This window comes from Sapajus apella, unplaced genomic scaffold, assembly GCF_009761245.1.
Source record: "Sapajus apella isolate SASKATOON/1434 unplaced genomic scaffold, GSC_monkey_1.0 scaffold1, whole genome shotgun sequence".
NCBI lineage: Eukaryota > Metazoa > Chordata > Mammalia > Primates > Cebidae > Sapajus > Sapajus apella.
Window position 1 is genome coordinate 43,308,750 of NW_022436941.1, and position 22,050 is coordinate 43,330,799.

Genomic DNA, 22,050 nt, shown 5'->3' on the forward strand with positions numbered 1-22,050 from the left:
AATCAGCTTCCCAGAACAAGAAGGACAAAGTTCATGGCCAATACTCTAATGTCTAGGACTAGCTACAGTACTGAAATGCTCTTGCTTTCCTGAGCTCCCATTACTCAGTTTTTAGTATTTGAATCAGGTATTTCTTGGAAGTTAGAATTAGTCAAATTGCAGACTAAGTCCTAAGCAAGTTCCTACTTACGCAGCTCTATAAACTTTTTTACAGCCCTACAAACTTAAGTGTTCGAAGTTCCAAGTTTGAATATATTCATGAAATCTAAATAATCTTAACAAATACAATTTTAAAGCATTAGTAATGTTTTTGGGTTGTATCTGCAAACAACTTGGGCAGAACTTCCTTCTAAAAAATATTCGCAAAATAAATCTAGGTTCTAATTATAACAAAAATCAGAGACACTATTTGATTCTTACCCAATTTCTTAAGTGGGTACTGAATTTCAAAGTAGTTTTGATAAAACTCAAGAAGCTTCACAGCTGTTTCCAAGGCATGGTGAGCTTGACCAACCTTTTCTGGTACAGTATATATAGAAACCTAAAGGGAAACATTATGTATGCTGTAAGGACAGGTACAATTAAAATGGCATGATATTCAAGTAGCACTGTCTAGACTAGCATATCTGAAAATGCTATAGAATCGTATGAGATCTTTCTGGATAGAAACACTTGTTTATAGTTACTTTAGCCCCCACAGAGTTTAGCAAGTCCCTTCCATACATATAAAATGTTGAAAAAACTTACCTATCCCCCCCCAACACTTTCTTTTAAGCTAGCAACATTCAAAATAACTACTTTAGGTCATCTTATGGCAATGTATAAGTATTTGCCTATTTAATTATATGACACTCTTCTCCCATTACCTGTAGTTGCCTTTCCTTACTTATGAGGTATAAAAATTGAGAGTTATTGAAAGGACAAAACTAAACGTTCACATTTCAGGACCTATCACTGCACCTGGCATCTAGCAGGCACTCAACATTGAGGAGTCACATCTTATGATGCAGTTAATTCTAAAGTTAACATGTAAGGCATAAATTGTACATTTGTTGAAATTATCCTGGAAAAAAACAATTAGAGACCAACATATTCTCTTCCAGTAAGTATGGCACAGCCAGTTTTTCTTGGGATAGCAGTGCTTGGGATAGCTTATGTTTTTTTCAGTTGTTGGTGTGTTTTTAAGGATCAGGTTATAAAAATATACATATTATACAGAGAAACACTTGTGATAACGAGTTGAACACAGTAACTAAAACCAACTAGAGGAACAACAGATTCATGTCTCCCACTGCCCATTCACTCCAGGGTACCATGCTAAGAGAGAAAGCAGATGGAATCATACTTACTATTTAAATTGCAATTCTTGCTCACTCTTTTTTTTTTTTTGGCTAATGAATAAAATATATATGATGTGACAAACTATAAACATCTTATTCAGTAAGTATAAAAAGGCAAGTGTTAAACGGCCATGTTCAAAGCAATGGGTTTTACAAAACAATACTTTTATTTTCCAACTGATTTTAAAAAGCCCTCTATACTCACCTGGGAAAGTGGGATGTAAATTAGACACAGCAGAAAACAAAAACATCAAAATGAAGATCTCAACAGGTGGGAAATGAAAACTTGTTGAACAATTCATGATTTGGAAAAAGCACATTGGTGAAGTCTAACTCCAATTTTAGTTTCCCATTAAGTGATGTAAAAACTGTCAACAATTTCTCAAAGCAAACAAAAACATAAAGTGGGGAAAGGACACCCTATTCAACAATCAGCAGAGTAAACGGACAACCCACAAAGTGGGAGAAAATCTTCACAATCTATATACATTCGGCAAAGGCTAATATCTAGAATCTACAAGGAACTCAAACAAATCAGCAAGAAAAAAAAACACCCCATCAAAAAGTGGGCTAAGGACATGAATAGACAATTCTCCAAAGAAGATATACAAATAGACAACAAATATATTTAAAAATGCTGAACATCGCTAATGATCAGAGAAATGCAAATCAAAACCACAATGCATACCACCTTACTCCTGTAAGAATGGCCACAATAAAAAAATCAAAAAATAACAGATGGTAGCATAGATGTGGTGAAAAAGGAACACCTTTAAGATGCTGGTGGGATTGTAAACTATTACAATCACTATGAAAAACATTGTGCAGATTCATTCTTTCAAGAACTAAAAGTAGAACCATCACTGGATTACTCAATCCCACTACTGGGTATTTACTCAAAGGAAAAGAAGTTATTATACAGAAAAGATACATCACACACATTTATAGCAACACAATTCGCAATTGCAAAATGGTACCAGCCCAAATGCCCATCAATCAATGCGTGGATAAAGAAATTGTGATACACATACACACACACCCCATAGAATAGGACTCAACCATAGAAATGAACGAAATAATGGCAATTGCAGCAACCTGGATGGAATTGGAGTCCATTATTCTAAGTGAAGTAACTCAAGTGAAGTAACATTGAGTGATAACAGATTTGTTAAGTTTAACTTATTTGTTTCATGATTTAATAAAAATAAAACCTAATTAAAAAAAGGAAAAATAGAACAAAACTTCATACTCTCAAAAAGGACAATAATATGACCTGCAAGATTTATAAAGGCAGAAAATATCAGAAGCTTCAATACTAAACTTTCTGAAAAAACACCAGTCTTCCTCAACAGATAACTGGACACACAGAAAAGCAGAAATACCCTCTCCCCTATAAAAACAGTTAAGTCTACCCAGAATAACTGATTAGATGGCTTTAGGAGAATGATATAAATTGTGTACAATGTTCCAGGCTAGTGGAAGATAGTTGAGGTAGAAATGCTTTTAGTGGAAATCTGGAACAAAGTCATGAAGTCTTGTTTCAGACTAAACATGAATAAATTAAAATTATAACTTCACATGGATGATACTGGTGAAGGTTCTACTTCAATGCTCAGTGTCAGATGTGGTGTCCACATCTGACTAACCATGGCTAGATTCTGATTCTACATGTTACGCCTATCTAGAGTAAAAACAAAAGCAGGCAGTGACAAACAAAAGCAGGCAATGTCTTTCACAACTGGCCTAGAGTTGTCTAGATAATTCTGCCATTTCTGAAAGCAGGGGGAAATTTATGGAATGAAGAATTAACAGAAATGATGAAATACATGTTCCTTTTTTTTTTTTAGGCTTTTGACAACAATGCAGTATTTAACAATGAACAGGACACGTATAATAATCCACAGTCTTCCTTGAAATTTTTAGTTGGTTAGTAATAATGACTTTAGTAAAGCTCTATTGCCTTATTTCTGAATCTTGTTAAATCAACCTACCCATCAAATATTACAAAATAGAAGCCATCCCAGAGATGTTAGCATAACAAAAATCCTTTGTCAGGCTCCAAGTTTTAAGTTTCTGGTCACCATACCTAATGTAAATAACAGATGTTAACTTACATGTCATTTAGTATAAGCAGCAGCATATTGTGGTGGACAAAACAATTTTGACTATCACTTATTGATTATGTAATCTTAGCTCAATTACTTAAGTCCTTTGACACACTGCTTCCTCATCAGCAATGCGGTGCTAACATCTTCCCTTATTTGATTTATAAATGAAAAAATATTTATAAATGAGTGCTAGAACAGCTGTCAGCACAAAGTATAACTCCATGCATGTTATAATCCTCCCCGTTTCCTAAAAAGGGAAGAAGTTAATAAAACTATTATTTATTTGTATAATGCTAATATTTTCAAAACATTTGCTTCTGAATATTAAAAATAATGTAGATTATATTTACTGACATGCAAGGATTTTATAATATATTTACATATAAAAAAAGATGTACTCTTTATATAAACATGCATATGTGTGTGTATGTGTGTGTATGTATATACACACACATACACACACATACACACATGGGCCCTTAGATAGACCGCTCTCATCCTTTCTCTGTTTGTGTGTGTACGTGTGTGTGTGTGTACCGCTCTCATCCTTTCTCTGTTTGTGTGTGTGTGTACGTGTGTGTGTGTACCGCTCTCATCCTTTCTCTGTCTGTGTGTGTATGTGTGTCTGTATGTGTGTGTGTACACACACACATACACACACAAACAGAGAAAGGATGAGAGTGGTCTACCTAAGGCCCCATAGCTAGTAAGCTACCTAGGAGGCATTTCAACCCAATTAGACTCCAGAGTCTATGTTTAACCATGCTGTTTCCTAATACAGGTAAATAAAAAGCAAAAAATAAAAAAAGTCACCCAAAACTTCTCTCTCAATCTCTTCCTCTTTCCACACACATACACACAAGCATGCACATGCACACACATACATGAGAATGAGGTATGTGGGCAATGAATAATTCAGTTTGCCTAGATGAAAGAATTCACAATGAGGCAATAAAAAATATAGCTGAATTTGCAGGTGTGTGGTTTAAACCTGTATTATCAGCACTTTGGGAGGCTGAGGCAGGAGGACTGCTTGAGCCCAGGAGTTCAAGTTGGCCTGGGCAACATAGCAAGATGTCTCTGCAAAAAAATTTTTTTAAAACCCAAAAAACAAACCAAAAAAAACCTAGCCAGGTATGGTGGCAGATGCCTGTAGTCCCAGCCACTTGGGAGAGGATCACTTGAGCCCAGGGCTTTGAGGTTACCGGTGAGCTATGATTGCACATCACACTCCAGCCTGGGTGACAGAATGAGACCTTGTCACTAAAAAATTTTTAAAAAAGATTCCAGCATTTTGGGAGCCCGAGGCGGGTGGATCATTAGGTCAGGATTTCTAGGCCAACCTGGCCAACATAGTGAAACCCTGTCTCTACTAAAAAAAAAATACAAAAAATTAGCTGGGCATGGTGGTGCATGCCTGTAATCCCAGCTACTCAGGAGGCTGAGGCAGGAGAATTGCCTGAACCCAGGAGGCAGAGGTTGCGGTGAGCCGAGATCGCGCCATTGCGCTCCAACCTGGGTAACATGAGTGAAACTCCGTCTCAAAAAAAAAAAAAAGAAGCCCTGTCTCTACTAAAAATACAAAGTATTAGCCATGTATGGTGGTGGGCTCCTATAATCCCAGTTACGCAGGAGGGTGAGGCAGGAGAATCACTTGAACCTGGGAGGTGGAGGCTGCAGTGAGCTGAGATTGCACCATTGCACTCCAGCCTGGCAACAGTGCAAGACTCTGTCTCCAAGAAAGAAAAAAGAAAGATCAGTGTGCAGATGGTTGGGAAAAAATTTTAAAAAGAATGGTAAATTTTAAACAAGAAAGAAATACAGCTGAATTTATAAGAATGGCCTTGAGTATCAAATGATGAATCTGAATGTAATCCTACAGGTATTGCGAAGCAAACACAGCAAATGAGAGAAAGAGGGAAGGAGGAAGAGAGAGAGTGAAGAGGAAGAAACACAAGAAGGGGGAAACAAAACCAAGACTGCATACATTTTGGGATACATAAAAAGTGCTGGGGGTTTTATATCAATGAGTATGATAAGAACTACAAAAAAGAGGTAATTAAAGTGCTATGAAAGATCAGAGGGGGAATGATTAATTCCAGCTGGAGAAAGAAAGAAACACTTCATGGAGAAGGTAGTATTCAGCTGAGTCTTGAAGCAGCCCCAAACCTGGCTGTTTTACATTGTGCTTCTTAGGCTTTATTGAGGCTACAAAGGCTAAATCAAAGGCTAAATATAAATATGTGATGCAACACCTAAAGTGGAATTAATTGAATTATTTCAAATTTAAGCCAGTCATAATATCCTTTTGAAAGGATTTTGAAAAATGTTTGGTTCAGACTTGACATAAACTCTTTCAATGCAAAGGTGTGTGAAACTGTTAATTAGCACTTATAACTGTAGTCTACACTTACCATTAAACACTTAGTTGACTTTTTGAGTAGCATCATTAAAGGCATACATGGTTATTGCTGATAAATAGCAAGAGAATCCTTATCTCTGTCCTTATTTCTGAGAGGTATGGGGTAGACATCATAGTCTTTTCTGACAGGAAACATATACCCTTTTGAAGTAGCAAACTGATAAGATCCAAGTATCCTGTGATTCATATAAAGCTCTTTAGTCTAGAAAGAGAACCTAAAACTAGCAGGATATTCCCTGATAGAGCTAAAAAACATGAAAACAGAAACTAAGACATTCCATCATATTTCTATCATAAAGAAAAATTGTTTTTAGTTTAATAAATATAATAGAATGCCTTTTCTCCTTCTATGTTGTATTTGAAAACATTAGCTTTATTAGGTTTCTACTGTGAAAAATATCTACTGTGATAAAATCCAATCAAATAATCATTTACAAACAGGTACTAATGACAAAGAAAAACAGGAGAGCCTAATTAGAACAAATAATCAATTATGACAAAATACAGATTAAATCAGACCCTTAAATAATCTTACTCATTACTCTAGGATGAGGAATCTCAATAAGGATTTGCTTTGATAAAAAGGGGAGGTTCATCTAATTTTTACAACCTAGAACTATCAAATATGTAGCCACTAGTCACATGAACACTACTGAACACTTGAAATATGGTTAGTGAGACTGAGGAAGTGAATTTTAAATTGTATTTAATTAATTTAAATCTAAATATTTCTCTAAGGCTAGTGGCTATCACTCAGTTCTAAAAGCTTTAGTACACATATAGAGCCTTACCAAAGTACTCTTTAAAAGTAAAATTTTTAAAAATTTGAAAGCTATTGACTTTCTGGTATTAAATTAGTAACAGAAATAAGCTAAGCAAAAAAGTTGCATTTCTGATATAACATGTCAGAATGTGATCTAAAAGCTTGTTTCCTTCAGACAGCAGCCACTGGGAATCATTAAAGCGAGAGTTCCTCTGAACCTCTTGTGACACAGGCTTTCAGACAATTGCCACATCAACATACCAGAGTTCCATTTACGTCCTGACTCAGGTTCTTCATCTCTCCCACAATGAAAGCAACCAGGTAAGTGCTCATCTTCACACTCTCAAAAAACTCATCCTTAACAAGTCCATCTTCCAGAGGGACTGATGACTTCTACAAGCAAAGGGGAAAAGATGACAGTTCTGTAACTACAGGAATAAATGATAATGACAAACAGAGAAACTGAAAATTCAAACAGGAATAAGTAATAAAGATGCTAGCATATTACAACCTCTCAGTATGAGTTTCTGCAAAGAGCATGGCTCTTAGTCTCAATCTGCTGTGCCATCCTTCATCATGAGGACATATGGAGCACAGTGAAAATCCTCAAGGAGTTTTTAGTCCCAAAGATGACTAAATAAATGTTAAGTTAAAGATAGTCACAGTGCTTCTGCTTCTCCTGCTGAAACACCTCCAAAGCCAAAATCCTTCCTTATGACCTGGGATTGCTCCACTCTACTGCTACAAATACAGCCACAGAAAAAGGAGCTCTAGCTGTGATATCTCTTCAAATGATCTGAAATGGTTTATGGAATGCCATGTTGAGGATCCCTAAGAAAGCTTAGTGGGAACAAAGTCAATGGTAAGTCATTAGAGAAGTGGGCAGCAGACACAAAATGAGGGAATGCAAGCAACCTTATGGAATTTTCCAACCATGAATTAAAGCAGGCATCCATCTCTTTAGAGAAAGATGAAGAGTATGGCTCAGTGTGGAGAGTGGAGCTGGTACAGTGCTGTCTTGTTACAGACATGCTCTCTGCTGCCTATGGGATTGGCTCCACAGCCTGCTGCGAATGGCTGCTGCTCCTCTCCCCTAGCCACAGCCCCTCAGGTGTCTAAGACAAAACAAACAAACAAAAAAAACCCCCAAGAACACTTACGATTCAACACTTTCAAATAACACTGTTTAGAATAGCAAATTCATTCTGTCTCAGAAAATGTTACTCTAATCTTATACTAATTCAAAATATTAATATTTGCACAACTTAATACACAGTGCACACTCACATTTCCTATCCACACATTCCATGTCCAGCAGGTCTTTCTCTTTCCTCAAGTCCTCCTCAAGGTGACTTCCCAACTGATACCAAGATATTTTAATTTTTATTTAAGTATTTTAAGGAAGAATACTAATGCATATGATTTTAATCATTCTCAGCTGTAGTCTGGCAAAGACGAATTCAAGTGTTCTTAAAGAAAAAGACCCATTCAAAGATTTTACATTCAAGGAACAGAACAGTACCTTAGGCATATTTGATAAAGCAGTGTATTGCTCATCCCTTATGATCCTGATGATAAAAGTGGCTTTAAATGCTGGTTCATCAAAACAAGGAAAAGCAGATCTTGCTGCCAGGGGTTCAAACTGAGTTGCTGCAAAGTACCTAAAACAAACACAAATTCAATCCAATAGTTACCGAGCACCTACTCTATAAGGCACCCTGACAAGTATTCTAAGATAAATATGTTACAATCCCAGTCATTAAAGGATCTGCAATAAACTGGGAAAGGCAGAAGTTTATACAACAAACAGAAACTTACGTCATGCTATAAATCATGTTCTAACAATGAAAATAAAGCAGTGGGAACAAAGGGAAGGAAACGAATTCTGACTAGATGTTGAAGACACTGTAGTGAAACTTGTACAAAATCTGAATAGGACCTAACAAGATGAGTATTTAAAAAGGTGAAGAAGGGAAGAAAGTATACTCTGGAAAGAGTGGGGGTAAACAAGTGTGGCAAGCTAGGTCTCACTAACGCAGGCCTCCATAACAACTGTTTCAGTACTGGCTGAGTAGTTAAGCTAACTATTAAAACCCACTGCCCTTATACAAAGGCTGGAATGTAACAAAATCCCACCAAAAGTTTTGCCTGGGCCTTTCCTGGGCCTTAAAGCATGACAAAATAATAAAGGAATTCTTAACAGGAATCATTTAGGATTAAACAAGTTTTATTGGGGGTCTGAAGAAACTCCCTAAGGCCTCCGCAAACAAGTTTACTGGAGGTCTGAAGGAACTCCCCCAAACCTCCGTGATTTAGCAAGAGACAAGATTAAGTGTAATCACCCTAGCACCAGAGCCCATTTAGATTAAGTAAATTCACTGAGGTTCCAGAGGAAGGTCTTCAAGACTAAGATTTTATAGATTAAAAGAAGGTAATCACTTATGTCTTTAGATAAATGCACACTTACACATAGACATATAGCTTAGAAGGTATATAAGCTCTGGAAAACTTTGTAATTTTGAGTTAGTCTGGCAATAATTTCCAGGCCTTCTCCCTGTAACTGGTTACAGAAATAAAAACTCTCTTCCTTCCCAGTTCATCTGCATCTTATTATTGGGCTGCAAAAAATAGCAGCCTGACCCTCAGTTTGGTCCAGGAACGCAAGGCAAGAGTGCGGTGCGCGTTCAGAAACTGGGGGTGGCTGTCCAGTGTGGATGGAGATGAAGCCACAAAGGTAGGCTGTAGCTGGCCACTGAGGTCTTAAAAAGGTTTCTGATGGAAGATCATTAAGACGGGTGGTCATTAATTGCTGCAAATTATCTGTACCGACTCTGACTTCACGACACTAAACCTCAAATTCACAGCTTGCATTTTCATGAAGACTGAAAAATTACGTGTACTACCATATTCTGGTTTCCTTTACTTTCCTCAGAGATTAAAAAAAATTTCCTCCTCTTTCTTAAGCACAGCAGCAATTGCTGAGAATAGGACACACAGAAAAGTCCTCAATTACAGGCTGCTGGCAAGGTGGCTCAGGCCTGTAATCCCAGGACTTTGGGAGGCCGAGGGGGGCAGATCACTTGAGGTCAGGAGTTTAGGACTAGCCTGGCCAACATGGTGAAACCCCATCTCTACTAAAAATATAAATTATCCAGGCATGGTGGCACATGCCTGTAATCCCAGCTACTCTGGAGGCAGAGGCAGGAGAATTGCTTGAACCTGGGAGGCAGAGGCTGCAGTGAACTGAGATCGTACCACTGCACTCCAACCTGGGTGACAGAGCAAGATTCTGTCTCAAGAAAAAAAAAGAAAATTCCTCAATTACAGGTTGGTGGAAAAGCATAAAAAGAAACAAGGAGAAATGCAGATTTTTAGTTAACTAAAAAAATAAACCAGATCTGAACTTGGGAGATCATCACAACGTGGCTATAATCAGGGCAAATATGGCCTTCGTATGCACAGTTCAGGTACAAATCAATATAGCATATATACAACCACCACTTTGGAGGTGGTAGCCTCTCTTATTTAGGGCTTAATTTCCACTACTAGACGATAAGAAGAAAATAAAGAGTATGAGATTTGGAGTCAGAAGGCCCAGACTCTGTAATTTATTAACCACATGACTTTGGGCAAATCAGTAACCTTCATCTCACACATCTCAATGTTCATATTAGTTAAATTAGGACTGAGATAGAATCCACTGCTGAACACCAGGGTTTTTGTTAGAATCAAATAAAACTATTTATAATAAAAACTACTTGTATACCATATGGTCCTAAATAGATGTTTATTACAAATGCAAGATAGCCCTACTTATTCCACACTTAAAATTCGTGTACTTTTTTTCTGGTAAGGATGTGTGCCCAAGTAAATGTTGCTATTGGGTAAACTGCAAGAAAGGTAGCAATCAAAATACATGAAACAATTTACACATACTATGTTTCTAACATTTCATTTCTTCACCACCTCCCCCAACATTCTTATCTAGCTAACAGAAGATTTTGGAGGAGAAGGGACCAGAAAATAAAGTTTGATTATATCCCTACTATTCACACAAGAAAGAGTCACCACTTTCAGATAAAAACTAGATCATAACATGCTGAGGTAAATAAAACCTTAAACTGTTGTTAAAAGAGATCCAATCATAACTATCTCACATAAAAATCCCTTTGAGAAGCCTGCTGCTTGCTAATACTTATAGTCTGTTCTATCTATGCTGAATAACTTGAAGATTATTCTTTCACTGGAGAGTATATTTCCTTTCAGAAATACTAGTTATAGTTTCAGCACTTTCTCAAGTAGTGTTCAAGAAAATTATGAATTAACTGGGGCAAGAGAATTTTAAGCACTGGAGATAACAATGTACAAAGGAAAGGAGGTATGAACTAGAGAGGGAGTGCACCATAGTGAAGAATGTGGTGAAGAATGTGGCTTCTGTAGTTACAATGACCTTGGGTTTGAGTTCTCCCTCTGCTATCCGCTTGCCATGAGATGCTGAATGAATTACTTTACATGCCTCGGCTTCCTTAGCTGTAAAATGAATATAACGTTAACATATATTTCTTAGTGAGTTAGATAGAATAAAAGACTAAACATATAAGAGGCTTGGAACAGCTTCCAGCCCTTCAGTTCCCGGTGAATACTGGCTATTACTATGATTAGAAAGTTCAACATAGAGGTGAAAACTGTGAGAAAGAAAAAACAAGGGCCAGGTCAAAAGAGGTCTTGAATTAAAGCCTGTTAGAAATGAGGAACTGCTGAACCACATCCCTATCCTGAATTTACTAGCCTATCATCAACAACTTCTAGGTTTAACTCCAAGGTTACTGACTGTCTCTATCTCTTAGATCACACAGGTAAAGGTAAAGTTCCCTTACAACAGTGTCTACGCAAGGTGTTCGACATTTACATACAATGGTTTTCCAATCAACAAGAAATATATTCCTTAATTACTTTAACCGTATAAATATGTATTCTAATCATACATCAGAGAAGAAAAGTGTATAAAAGCTTCTTGCTTTGAATTAGTTTTCAGATATCCTGAAAGGTATAAATAATCTAAATGTTTACCTGGAATCAAGATATACTATCAGGTGGAGCATTCATTTTCCTAAAACTTATATTTTGTTTTGAATAGCAGAGTTTCACAAACTAATTTATTTTAACAAGTTGTAAAATACTTTTTATAATACTCTATTTCTTAATTTTAAAGAAACAAATTCCATTTTTTCTGACATTTCCGCAACTCAATGCAGCCCATGGCAAGAGGAACAAGTGGCCATACCAAAAATCACCTTACTCTGCTACATTTATTCCTCCCATTAAATAGATAACAGGTACGAGGATTCCAGGGTTAGTAATCTGATGGCAAGAGATGGCTAGGGTGTTTGCCCTAAAGGTCTGTTTGCATACTCAGAACACTGTTTTTATGTATATCTTACATTTCCTGGGGATAACAGGCATTACAGAAGGAGAACTAAAGCCAAGAACTTTCAAGTTTCTATTGCAATTATAAATTTGTGTTCAATGCCAGCTCTCACGCAAGAATTGATATGCAGAGCCAGTATGCCTTTTATTTTAAAATTATTACATGAAGGGAAAATAAAATAAAATGTATCTGAATAGAATTATGGATCTTGCTTTGTCTCTTTCTCCATTTAGGAAGGATCAAAAAGTTTCCTTAAGATAGATGTAGAATACTCATTTATATTTCTCTTAATATGTTAACATACATTAGCCAAATGGTCAGCATCAGTAATTCACGTACTGTTTTAGAGTAATACGAGAAAACACTCCAATTGCATAAAGCAGACGTAGTGAGGACTTTGTGCACAAGGCAACTGATATTACTGCTACTTAAGAATAACCTGCACACTGTGAACTCCATCTTCCCAGAAATTCAAACTACAGGCTATGAATGCTAAAGTACTAAATATATAGTCCAAATAGGGAGCTGAATAATTTTATATTTGGTCTCACCTTTTTTTTTCTGAACCTAATTAAGTCTTTCCTAGACCTTAAAAAAATTTCCACCAGAAATCCAAAATAGACAGGTATTAAAAAATAATAAAGCAGTAAAAATTAAGGGTATTAAAAATGATATATGTAAGCATACCATACTTCACATTTCTTCAGGCCCTTTTTCTCCATTTCACTAAATACCTCCTAAAAGTTCTGCACATTAGGAAAATATGTCTTACAGAATAATTCATACTCCTCTTTACTCTGCTTCCCAACAAACTTCATGAGGTGACAGAAAACTAGATTCATCTTAAAAATATGAAAAGCTCAAGATAAGTTTTTTGTATATAATCTTTATCCATCCGTTTCCACCAGCACACCCCATCTCCACCCCACCATGATATATGCTCAAGGCTTTGACTAAGAGAGATAGTATATTCTTCAAAATCACCATTCTACTATTTTGTATATAACTTCCCAAATAAAAAAAAAAATCACAATTTGTGTCTCTGGCATGGGCAAAGAGATCCATATTACAGAAGTTATCAGAGCATAAAACCAGAATCATTGAAGAGGGCTACATACTTTTTCTCATTACTTTCATCTGTGTAGGAGAAGCCATAAAACCCTCTGTAAGAACTGGATATATTTGACGAATACTCCATCTTCAACGTATAATTGTGCCCTGCTAGAAGGGCTTCAGGGGCAAAAATGGCGATCTGTTCATGACGTGGATGTTGCATGATCTCAACTTGTTTTTCTTGGCTTGAAACTGCCGACATAAAGGTCACTCTTGAAATATTTTGAACTGCGCTATGAAGAATGATATTCCATGTGTCCTGAAGAGCCTGAACTGAAATTGTCACAGAAGCCCTGAATGTCATCGAGGTTAGGTTCGGGTGTAGGTTGAGTTCATAGCGTAGTGGCACAATGTTAGTGGGAAGCCTGATCTGTGTCCATGGAAACAATTTCCCATTTGCTGCAAGTGGCTGAATTAGTTCAATTGATTGGTTTTTTTTATGGCAGCCTTCTTTGGTAAAGGTACATCTGGGCAGTAAGTAAATCACCATGATTACAGAAACAGCAACCACAACGACAAAAGCACAGACCACCATGGTCCTTGCAGAGGGTACTGAACAAGCCCCATCTGGGCTCTGCCTGTAACCAGTTGCACTGTTCCGAAGGCCTGAGCTTCTATTCATGAAGGACATGCCCAGCAGCTTTGCTGATGACTCATAGTCCTCTTCATCCTCGTCCATCTCATGCTCACCAAGACCCCGCACCAGCAGTCGGGAACCCCGGGGCTCATATTCCACCTCATCAGGCTCTAGAGGATGTAAACAAGGCTCTTTGGCTAAATCTACCACATCTGGTTCTTCCTCAAACATGCTGTTTTCAATCATATTCCTGGGGAGCTGAAGCCGATCTAAAAAACCAAAACATAAGAACAAGGCACGGAGTTAGAAAAAGAAAAGCTCATAATATTAATAACATGTCTTCTAACTAGACCACATTTAAGCTAATAATTTTTCTAAGTCATTAAGACTTATTTCCATCTCAGAGCTACTGATTAAATAAGATGTTTATGCCATTATTGAGTCATCCATTAAAAACTAAAAAATAAAAGTATACCACAGTTATAATACAAGAAAGTTAAATAAACAGGCTAGTACATTTTTAAAAGGATAGCTGAGATAATACACTAATTTTCTTAATATACTCCTGTCCTACAACCTGGAACACTGCCCTGGGCTCAAGATAGCCCTGCTTTGGCATTCCTCTGATTACGTCTGTGCCCACAAGGCAAGGAGTCATAGGATCAAAGGGATGTGCCCACCTACAGTCCAGGGTCTGGGCACTGGGATCCCAGAATTTCTGTCCAGCAGCCCTCAAACCTGCTTCCAAGGTATTTGTGGGTCTTGTCCCTGAGTCTTTCTCCCCAGGGAGCACCACAAACTGATATGCCCATTTCTAAGATTGAGTGTGGCTAAGCAACAGGATGGGTTATTGTTTTCCCCTGAAAGAGGAATGTTTCTGTCCCACAGCAAATGGGAAGCAGCAAATTACATAGGAAACTTCCATAAGCAAGAAATAATTTTAAAAATGACCAAAAGACAATACAAGTTAGATTGAATTATAATTCAATCTGTTTTTCAGGCTTCCATGGCTCTCAGAAGTATAGCATATTTCCTTGGGAAACAGCCATACTGCACACCATGAGGGTCTGTGGATCTCAGTGGGGGCTTTTACAAACTACAACAAACCACACCTTCCAATTTACCAAAATCACTGAGAAAAAAGACTCTAGAAGGGTAGATAATCCCCCATATATCAGTACTTCCTAGGATCGGACCATTCAGTGTTCTTTAAATTCATACAATTTTAGTTTTTAAGGGATGTCAAAAGTTAACAAATTGAAACCTACACTAATCTTCCCTACAAGGCACTTTATACATATCATTTCTAACCATTACAACAATCCTGTAAAATGGCAAGTATTATATTTCAGACATGAGAAAATAGAAAAAGAGAAATGGATTAATTCATCTTCATAAAGTCACACAGCTATTTAGTCATAAAACTGATACTAAAGCCCAGGTTTAAAATTTGATTCAAAAGTTTATGCTCTTTTCATCATTATATGGCATCCCTCTACCCAAACTAAATCAATAAAAGATGAGAGTCCTAAATTATTTATTTTGTACCTGGCAATGAAGTTGTTGCTAAGAGTATTACTTCACCATCAGCAGGGCAAAGCTTATACAAAACTACTGAATATCCAGCTTAAGATAAATGCTATGTATTTTGTGCTATTCAACGATGGCAACTCTTTATCCATAAAATGAATTATTGATAAATATTAGGATAAAAATTTCAGTTTTGCGGCTCAGTGTGGCCTATGACCCCGCAGTATTTGCATCACACTGCAGCTTGTTAGAAACGCAGCCTCTGAAGTCTCCTCTTAGAACATAAATTTTAACAAATCCTCAGGTGCTTCATGTGCACTTCAGTTTGAGAGGCACTGGTATAAGCAGCATCCATGCCAGATCCCAGCCAGCACTAACCATACCATTCCTGAGTATGCTCTGGCCATCCCAAACCACTTGCTCTTTTGAGCACAGGCCAGGCAGCTATTCCACACTATCCTCCATGTGTCTTTTTTTCTTTTCTGTTTCCTCTGCCTATAGTGTCACCATCTCCCTTTCCCATGCCCATCCACCTGGTGAATACCTGGTATTCCATACCTCAGCTGAACTTCCTATGACATAAATTAAGAAAAGTTATCTTCTTTTTGTTTTTCCTTTGTCTTTATTACCTTTAAAAAATAAACTTTCTTTTCATTTGACCTCACCCATTTCTGCTTCGGGGAGCATATGGATCACAATAAGGCTGCCTTTTCCTGACTCCTCTCCAACCTGAAATTGTGTACAAGTTATGTTACTTTAAATTTTTTCTTTGAATAAAAAAAACCTTTTAATCATTTTCTAGGTGTGAGTTTAGCAACCTGCCATCTACCCATCTATTATGAAAGAAAAAGGGTTCTAACATCCTACTTTTGGGAATAAAATCTCCTAAACTACCTATAGTGCCCCAACTTCTTGTTTAAAAAAAAGTGCTTTGTTTTGATAGTTAATAGTATTTGGGGTCATGTACTTCATTAACAGGGCAAATACTGCTGTATTCCATTTTTTCAAATTGCTTTTAAAACTTAATGATTAGAAAGTTTCTGTGGTAGTTTTTAGTGCCTGGCACAGTGCTGTAGACTAGCTTTTTATTTAATTTAAAAATGTCTAAAAAAGGTTTTTTCTGACTTTTTTGCCACACATGGGAAGATTATGCTCTCAGGCATTTGCCCCATGTGTTTTGTTGTGTGTCAGGCCCACTGCAGACAACAATGGGTTCTGCACAGTATGGTTTTATTTACTATATTTCTAAACTAACTCTGGGTACAATCTCAGCTTTATATTTAGAGCACTCCCATCTCTCAATTCTTTCCCCTTAGAACTCTGTTGCTGTGTTTTTTTATTCTTCAGCCATGCCATTTAAAGCCAAGAGATATTCTACAGTTTGACCATAGGGCATCTCCTGTCTGCATGTCATTAATTTCAAATCTTCTGACAAGGCTTTAGTCAGAAGCCTGCCTAAATCCAAATAACTTACTTTTATTATTTCACGCCCAGTCAGACTAATACCTATGTAGAATTTTAATCTTTCAGAAATGGAGATCATATCAACCATTTGCTGTATTGTCCACTTTTTTTGGTATGCACAATCATATCAAGTTAAATATATCAAATCAGGGAAAATCACTTTTATTACAGATATTCCATGAAGATACTTGAAGGTACTTTAAGCCTATTTAAGAAAATGTTGATTTGATGCTTAAGTCAGTACACTTTGATTTTAGCATTAAATTGTAACATAACACATGACTACCCCTTGTTCAATGGGATTTATTCCTACTGAAAGAAGGGATCCTAAAGAAACAGGGAATTTTCTAAAACCTCCTAAATCCACATATATAAGCTATGTATAAGCCAAAGCAAAGAACCTCCTAGCTGAAATGTTTCAGTTTTAAATAACATAGGCCCATGTGGTTATAATCTAAGAGAGCTGAAGACATTTCTTTTCATCAGATACTGTGAGCTAGCACTCCTCAATGTTGTTTGTGGACCACTGCCAATGTGCAAAACTGTTGTGACCCATCTGGGACAGGATATACAAAGCCTATTAGTACCCAAAAACTTTTATAACAATTTGGCAGAGTAATTTTTATGTCTGTCGAATTTAATGTTTAAAATTGAGCTATTTTGTTATGTTTATTTCATTTTTCTTTTTTTATATGCTACAAAATTTCTACAACAGATTAAAAATTAAAAAAACAAAAACAATAAACCTTGGTTCTTCAGCTCAGATAATTTGAGAAGTAGTGAGTTAGACTGTCACTATAATGGCAATAACAGTCAAGATAAAGTTCTTAACTATGTCAGTAGCAGTGGGAATAAAGGGGAGGGTATGATTACAAGTCATGTCAAAAAGGTACATGCATAAGAACTGATGCTCCTTTGGGCTAGATGGACTTGCAGGGTAGGAGACAGAGAAAAGTCTATGTTAATCCCCCTTACATTTCAGCTTGCATAACGGAAAAGAAGGAATGTCATTCACTAAGATTGAGAATAGAGGCTTTCATATTCTCTAATTTTATTTTTTTTAGGCAAGGAAGGAGAGCAGGATTATGACATGGCATTTAGTGTGGGATATGATATATTTGATGTATCTGTCACATAACCAGGTGGAGATGTTTGATTAATAGAGTTAAAGGGCTGATTTTAGGTAGAGGTTAAAATCCTGGCGTTTCCACTGACTGATCTCAAACAGGTTACCTTTCTTAGCCTCAATTTCCTCACCAATAAATGTGGGAAACAGTACTATTTTGTAGCATTGTTAAAATGATTGTGTTATGTAGGTTTAGAGCTCAAAAGAGTGATCTGGGTGGCAGATTTAGGTTTCTGAATCACCTGTGTAGAAGTGGTCGTTAAAATTATGCAGATAAGTGAGACTATCGAAAGGGAGACGAGTCAGGGAGGATCAGCATTGAAGAGCTGGGTGGGCACAGGAAGAAGGGCAGCAAAGTAGAAGATGAAATGCACTAAAGGTAGGAAAATCAGAAGAGTGGCATCCCAGACATTGAAAGCTGGATTTCACAAAGATGAAAGTGGCCAGCATACAATATTTTAGAAAAGTCAAGTAAAATGAGGCCTAGAGAGGCTCTTACGTTTGGCCACTAGGGAACCAGTGATTTTAATAGTGAGAGTGGAAGCCTGATTCCAGGATTCCAAAGAAGAAATGGAATGTTAACAAAGAAAACAAGGGCTGCAGACTTACATTCAAGGTATATAGTTATCAAGGAAAAAACATAAGAACAAATTAAAGGAAATATGGCATAGAGAAAACTTGAATCCTTTTATTTTTTGCCTGTGTTTAACATGGGAATAACTTAGGCATGTATTTCTGCAGGAATGGAAAAGTAAAGAAAGACAAAATGTGGAGGTGGAGGAATAGGGGAGGGAAGATGCTGGCACCGCATCCAGAGGGATGGGGAGAGTGCACAAGAAACCCAATATGATGGGAGCTAGGTGTGCTCTTCCTCCAAGCCTGGAGAACAGCAGAAGACAGAGAAGAGGTGTGTACACAAGCACAGAACAGCAGAGAGCTTTCATGTTCTCTGTGACAAGTGCAAGCAAGGCCATCTGCACAGAGCTAAGGCAAGTTGTTGGGAAGGCATAGGGGCTTGAGAAGAAAATAAAGGACAGGTACCATGGGAGAGGGCCAGGGAGTGGTGACCCCAAGACAAGCATGACTGAGAAGGTCAGAAAGCCCAGTGGAATTTGTCATACCACAAATCTCTAAAAACATCTTTAGCAGTTCTTACCAGCACAAGTCTAAAAGAAGAGAAGTGTTATGTGTATTTTACCACAATAAAAGTTAAAAAAAATGTTTATGAAAGGTAAAGAAAGCAGATTGTTAGGCAGGGTTAAACATATAGGGAGGATGTCATGAGAAGCGAAGGGTACAGTGCATAGAGGCGGCTGGCAAGAGAGCAAGTCATCAACTGAGGGGTACAATTTAGAATACAGGACAAAAAGTGAAGCCATGACAAATAACATTAACAGCAACTTGAATTAAAGAAGCAAACTTCTCACAGACTTCAAAAGAATCAAAGCTTTAAGCTGCCATCACATTTTCTGACAAAATGAAGTAAGATGTACAATTGTCCCTAGGTATCTGCGGGGGATTCATTCCAGGGCTCCCTATGAAACCAAAATCCAGAAATGCTCACTTTCCTTCTATAGAATGCTGTAATATTTGCATCTAATCTTTGCACATCCTCCTATGTACTTAAAATCATCTCTAGACTACTTATAATATCTAATCCATTGTAAATGCTATATAAACAGTTGTTATACTGTATTTTTTAGGCAATAATAACAAGGAAAAAAAGTCTGACATTCTTCTGAGGCCCCTGTGACATATTTATATGTAACTATAAGCTCCAAGTATGGGACAGCACTTATAATACTTTCTAGATAAATTTCCAACGTGATGACTAATTATCACATAAAGTAACTATTTCCCTAATTAGAATCCACTTCTACCAAAAAAAGATTCTAATTTTTTTTTTTTAAGTTTAGGCTTAAAAAGAAAGAAAAACACAAGAATTGACTTTTTTTTCCTGTGTAGGTCTAAATGGACAAAACCCTGCTAACCTATGCTCAAAGAAAATCTCTTCCTGTTAATTACAGTGTTCATGAGAAGTTACAAGTTTAGGTCTATCTTATCTCACCAGACTCTGAAGGACAGTCATTAACAGCAACCAGGTTTTGAAGATGTATCTAAGCTATCCCTTTCCCTGACATCTGTTTGTGTAACACTTCAATGTATAAGCCGTGGTATAAAACACAAACACAGAAAGTCTTGCATGCATTACTAATTTACCCCTAGTATACTGTGCTTTTTCACACCACTTTTAATTTTCCAGTTCAGAGGCCCAAGGTCATGACACTGGAGCAAGATCCAAGTAAGGTCTTTCTCTCTTCCGCATTCCCTCACCCTGACTTTGTCTCCCTTGTGATGAGAAAAGTAAATGGATGAATGAGGGTGGGAGGCAAGAAGATCAGAGAGCAATGATTCAGTCCACGAACATGCTGGGAGAGACTTCCACTTTCAATATGACAGGGTAATTGGCACCAGATTATCATTCCTCTCATATACAACTATTAAACTGGACAAAATGATACACCTGTATGCGCAAACTAGCTAACCAAGTGTGACCACTGAGTGAAGGAACAGGGGACCCCACAATCACTCTGGTACTCTGGGGACAATTTCCCAACTCTAGTACAGCAAGTTAGAGTCTAAGTAGAGCAGCGCTGGTGAAAGGGACCATGTGCAGAGGGGAGTCACAGAGATTTGTACAAGGTTTTCTGAGAGTTCTTAACCAATTCAGGACATGAGGCATAGAAGAAAATGGCTGCAATAAGGTTAAGACAGAACAGAAATAGTAAGGTCAAGCAGTGTAGGGAAGTAGTGGCAGGTCAACCCAGCCAGAGCAAAGAGAACAACACCCTACACATCAGCCTGAAACACTAGAAAAGCCTCAGTGTAGAAGTAAAACTGACACCCTAGAAAAAGGCCTACTCTAGATCCACACTAACAAAGCCTAAAACCAAGCCCTAATAAAATCCACAGGGGAAAAAATATTTAAGGATGAGTCTTGCTAAGTTAGAGGGGCCTAAGAAACACCTTGAGCTTTCCACAGATCTGCCCTAAAAACTTTAAAAACAAGCCTACACAAGGTGATTGGCCAGTAACTAAGCTGTCTACAAAGAGAGACAGAGAGAGAAAAATCAACATTTTACAGTTTTTTTTAAATTCAGCATCTCTACAATGTGTCATCAACACTATCCAACATGTAATAAAAAATTACTAGACATCTAATAAAACAAGAAAATATGAACCCTAAGAAAACAAACTAATTAGAAAGCAACCTTAAGGTGGTCCAGATATTGCATTGCATTTAATGAGTCTTTAGAGTAGCTATTATAAATAAAAAAGAATCCCTAAGACATGTTTTATAATTTTTCAATTGTATCCCCATCGGTTAAGCAGGAAGATGTGTTTTAAAAAATAAAAAAGGAGAGTATATGAATAGATGAGACTCTTAGCAGAGAAATCAACACTAAAAAGGAACTAAATGGGAGGGAAAAAAAGAAAATTCTAAGAAAAAGTTTCAATAAATAAAATGAAAAACTCACTAAATGAACTTAACAGCAGATTGGAGACAGCAGAAGAAAGAGTTCATAAACTTGACAGATCATTAGAAATTACCAATTTGAAGAACAATGAGACAAAGGATTAAAGAAAAAAGAACACAGCACCAGGGATCTGGAGGACAAGATCAGAGAGTCTAACATGTATCTGACAGAAGCCATAGAAGAATAGTGTGAGAATGAGGTAGAAGAAAATATCTGAAGAAACAATAGTAAAAATTTTATTAAGTTTGATGAAAAATGCCATTTACCAGATCCAAAATGTTCAGCAAACTCCCCAAAAAGATAAATACACACACACACAAATAACAATCTCTTAAGCATATCATGGTCAAAACTGCTTAAAACTAAAGATAAAAAGAAAACCTTTAAGCCTGGAAACAATGCTACATAAAGATGAACAAAAATACAAACACTAACTTCTCATGTCAACGGTGGAGGCCTGAAGATGACAGAACATTTTCCAAGAGTTGAAAGACAAAATTGTCAACTCAGCATTGCACATCCAGTGAAAACATGCTTCAAAATCAAGAGTAAAAGGCATTTTCAGATAAATGACAGCTTACAGAATTCATTTAGAACACATTTTCTTCAAGCAGATATATACTAAAAGAAATATTAAAGG

The 22,050-nt window shown here is 37.0% G+C and overlaps 1 protein-coding gene across 3 annotated transcripts in view; it reads right to left on the reverse strand.

The window, feature by feature from the left end:
* LNPEP (leucyl and cystinyl aminopeptidase) overlaps positions 1–22,050 on the reverse strand; it is a 111,317-nt gene that overhangs the window by 43,465 nt on the left and 45,802 nt on the right. For all 3 annotated transcript variants that reach the window (XM_032275679.1, XM_032275687.1, XM_032275669.1), the window contains exons 2-5: positions 13,180–14,020; positions 8,156–8,294; positions 6,895–7,026; positions 421–541 (exon numbers count right to left, since the gene is read on the reverse strand). In XM_032275679.1, the coding sequence (XP_032131570.1) occupies positions 421–541; positions 6,895–7,026; positions 8,156–8,294; positions 13,180–13,997 (1,210 nt within the window). In that variant the 5' untranslated portion in view covers positions 13,998–14,020. The remainder of the gene's footprint in view (positions 1–420; positions 542–6,894; positions 7,027–8,155; positions 8,295–13,179; positions 14,021–22,050) is intronic.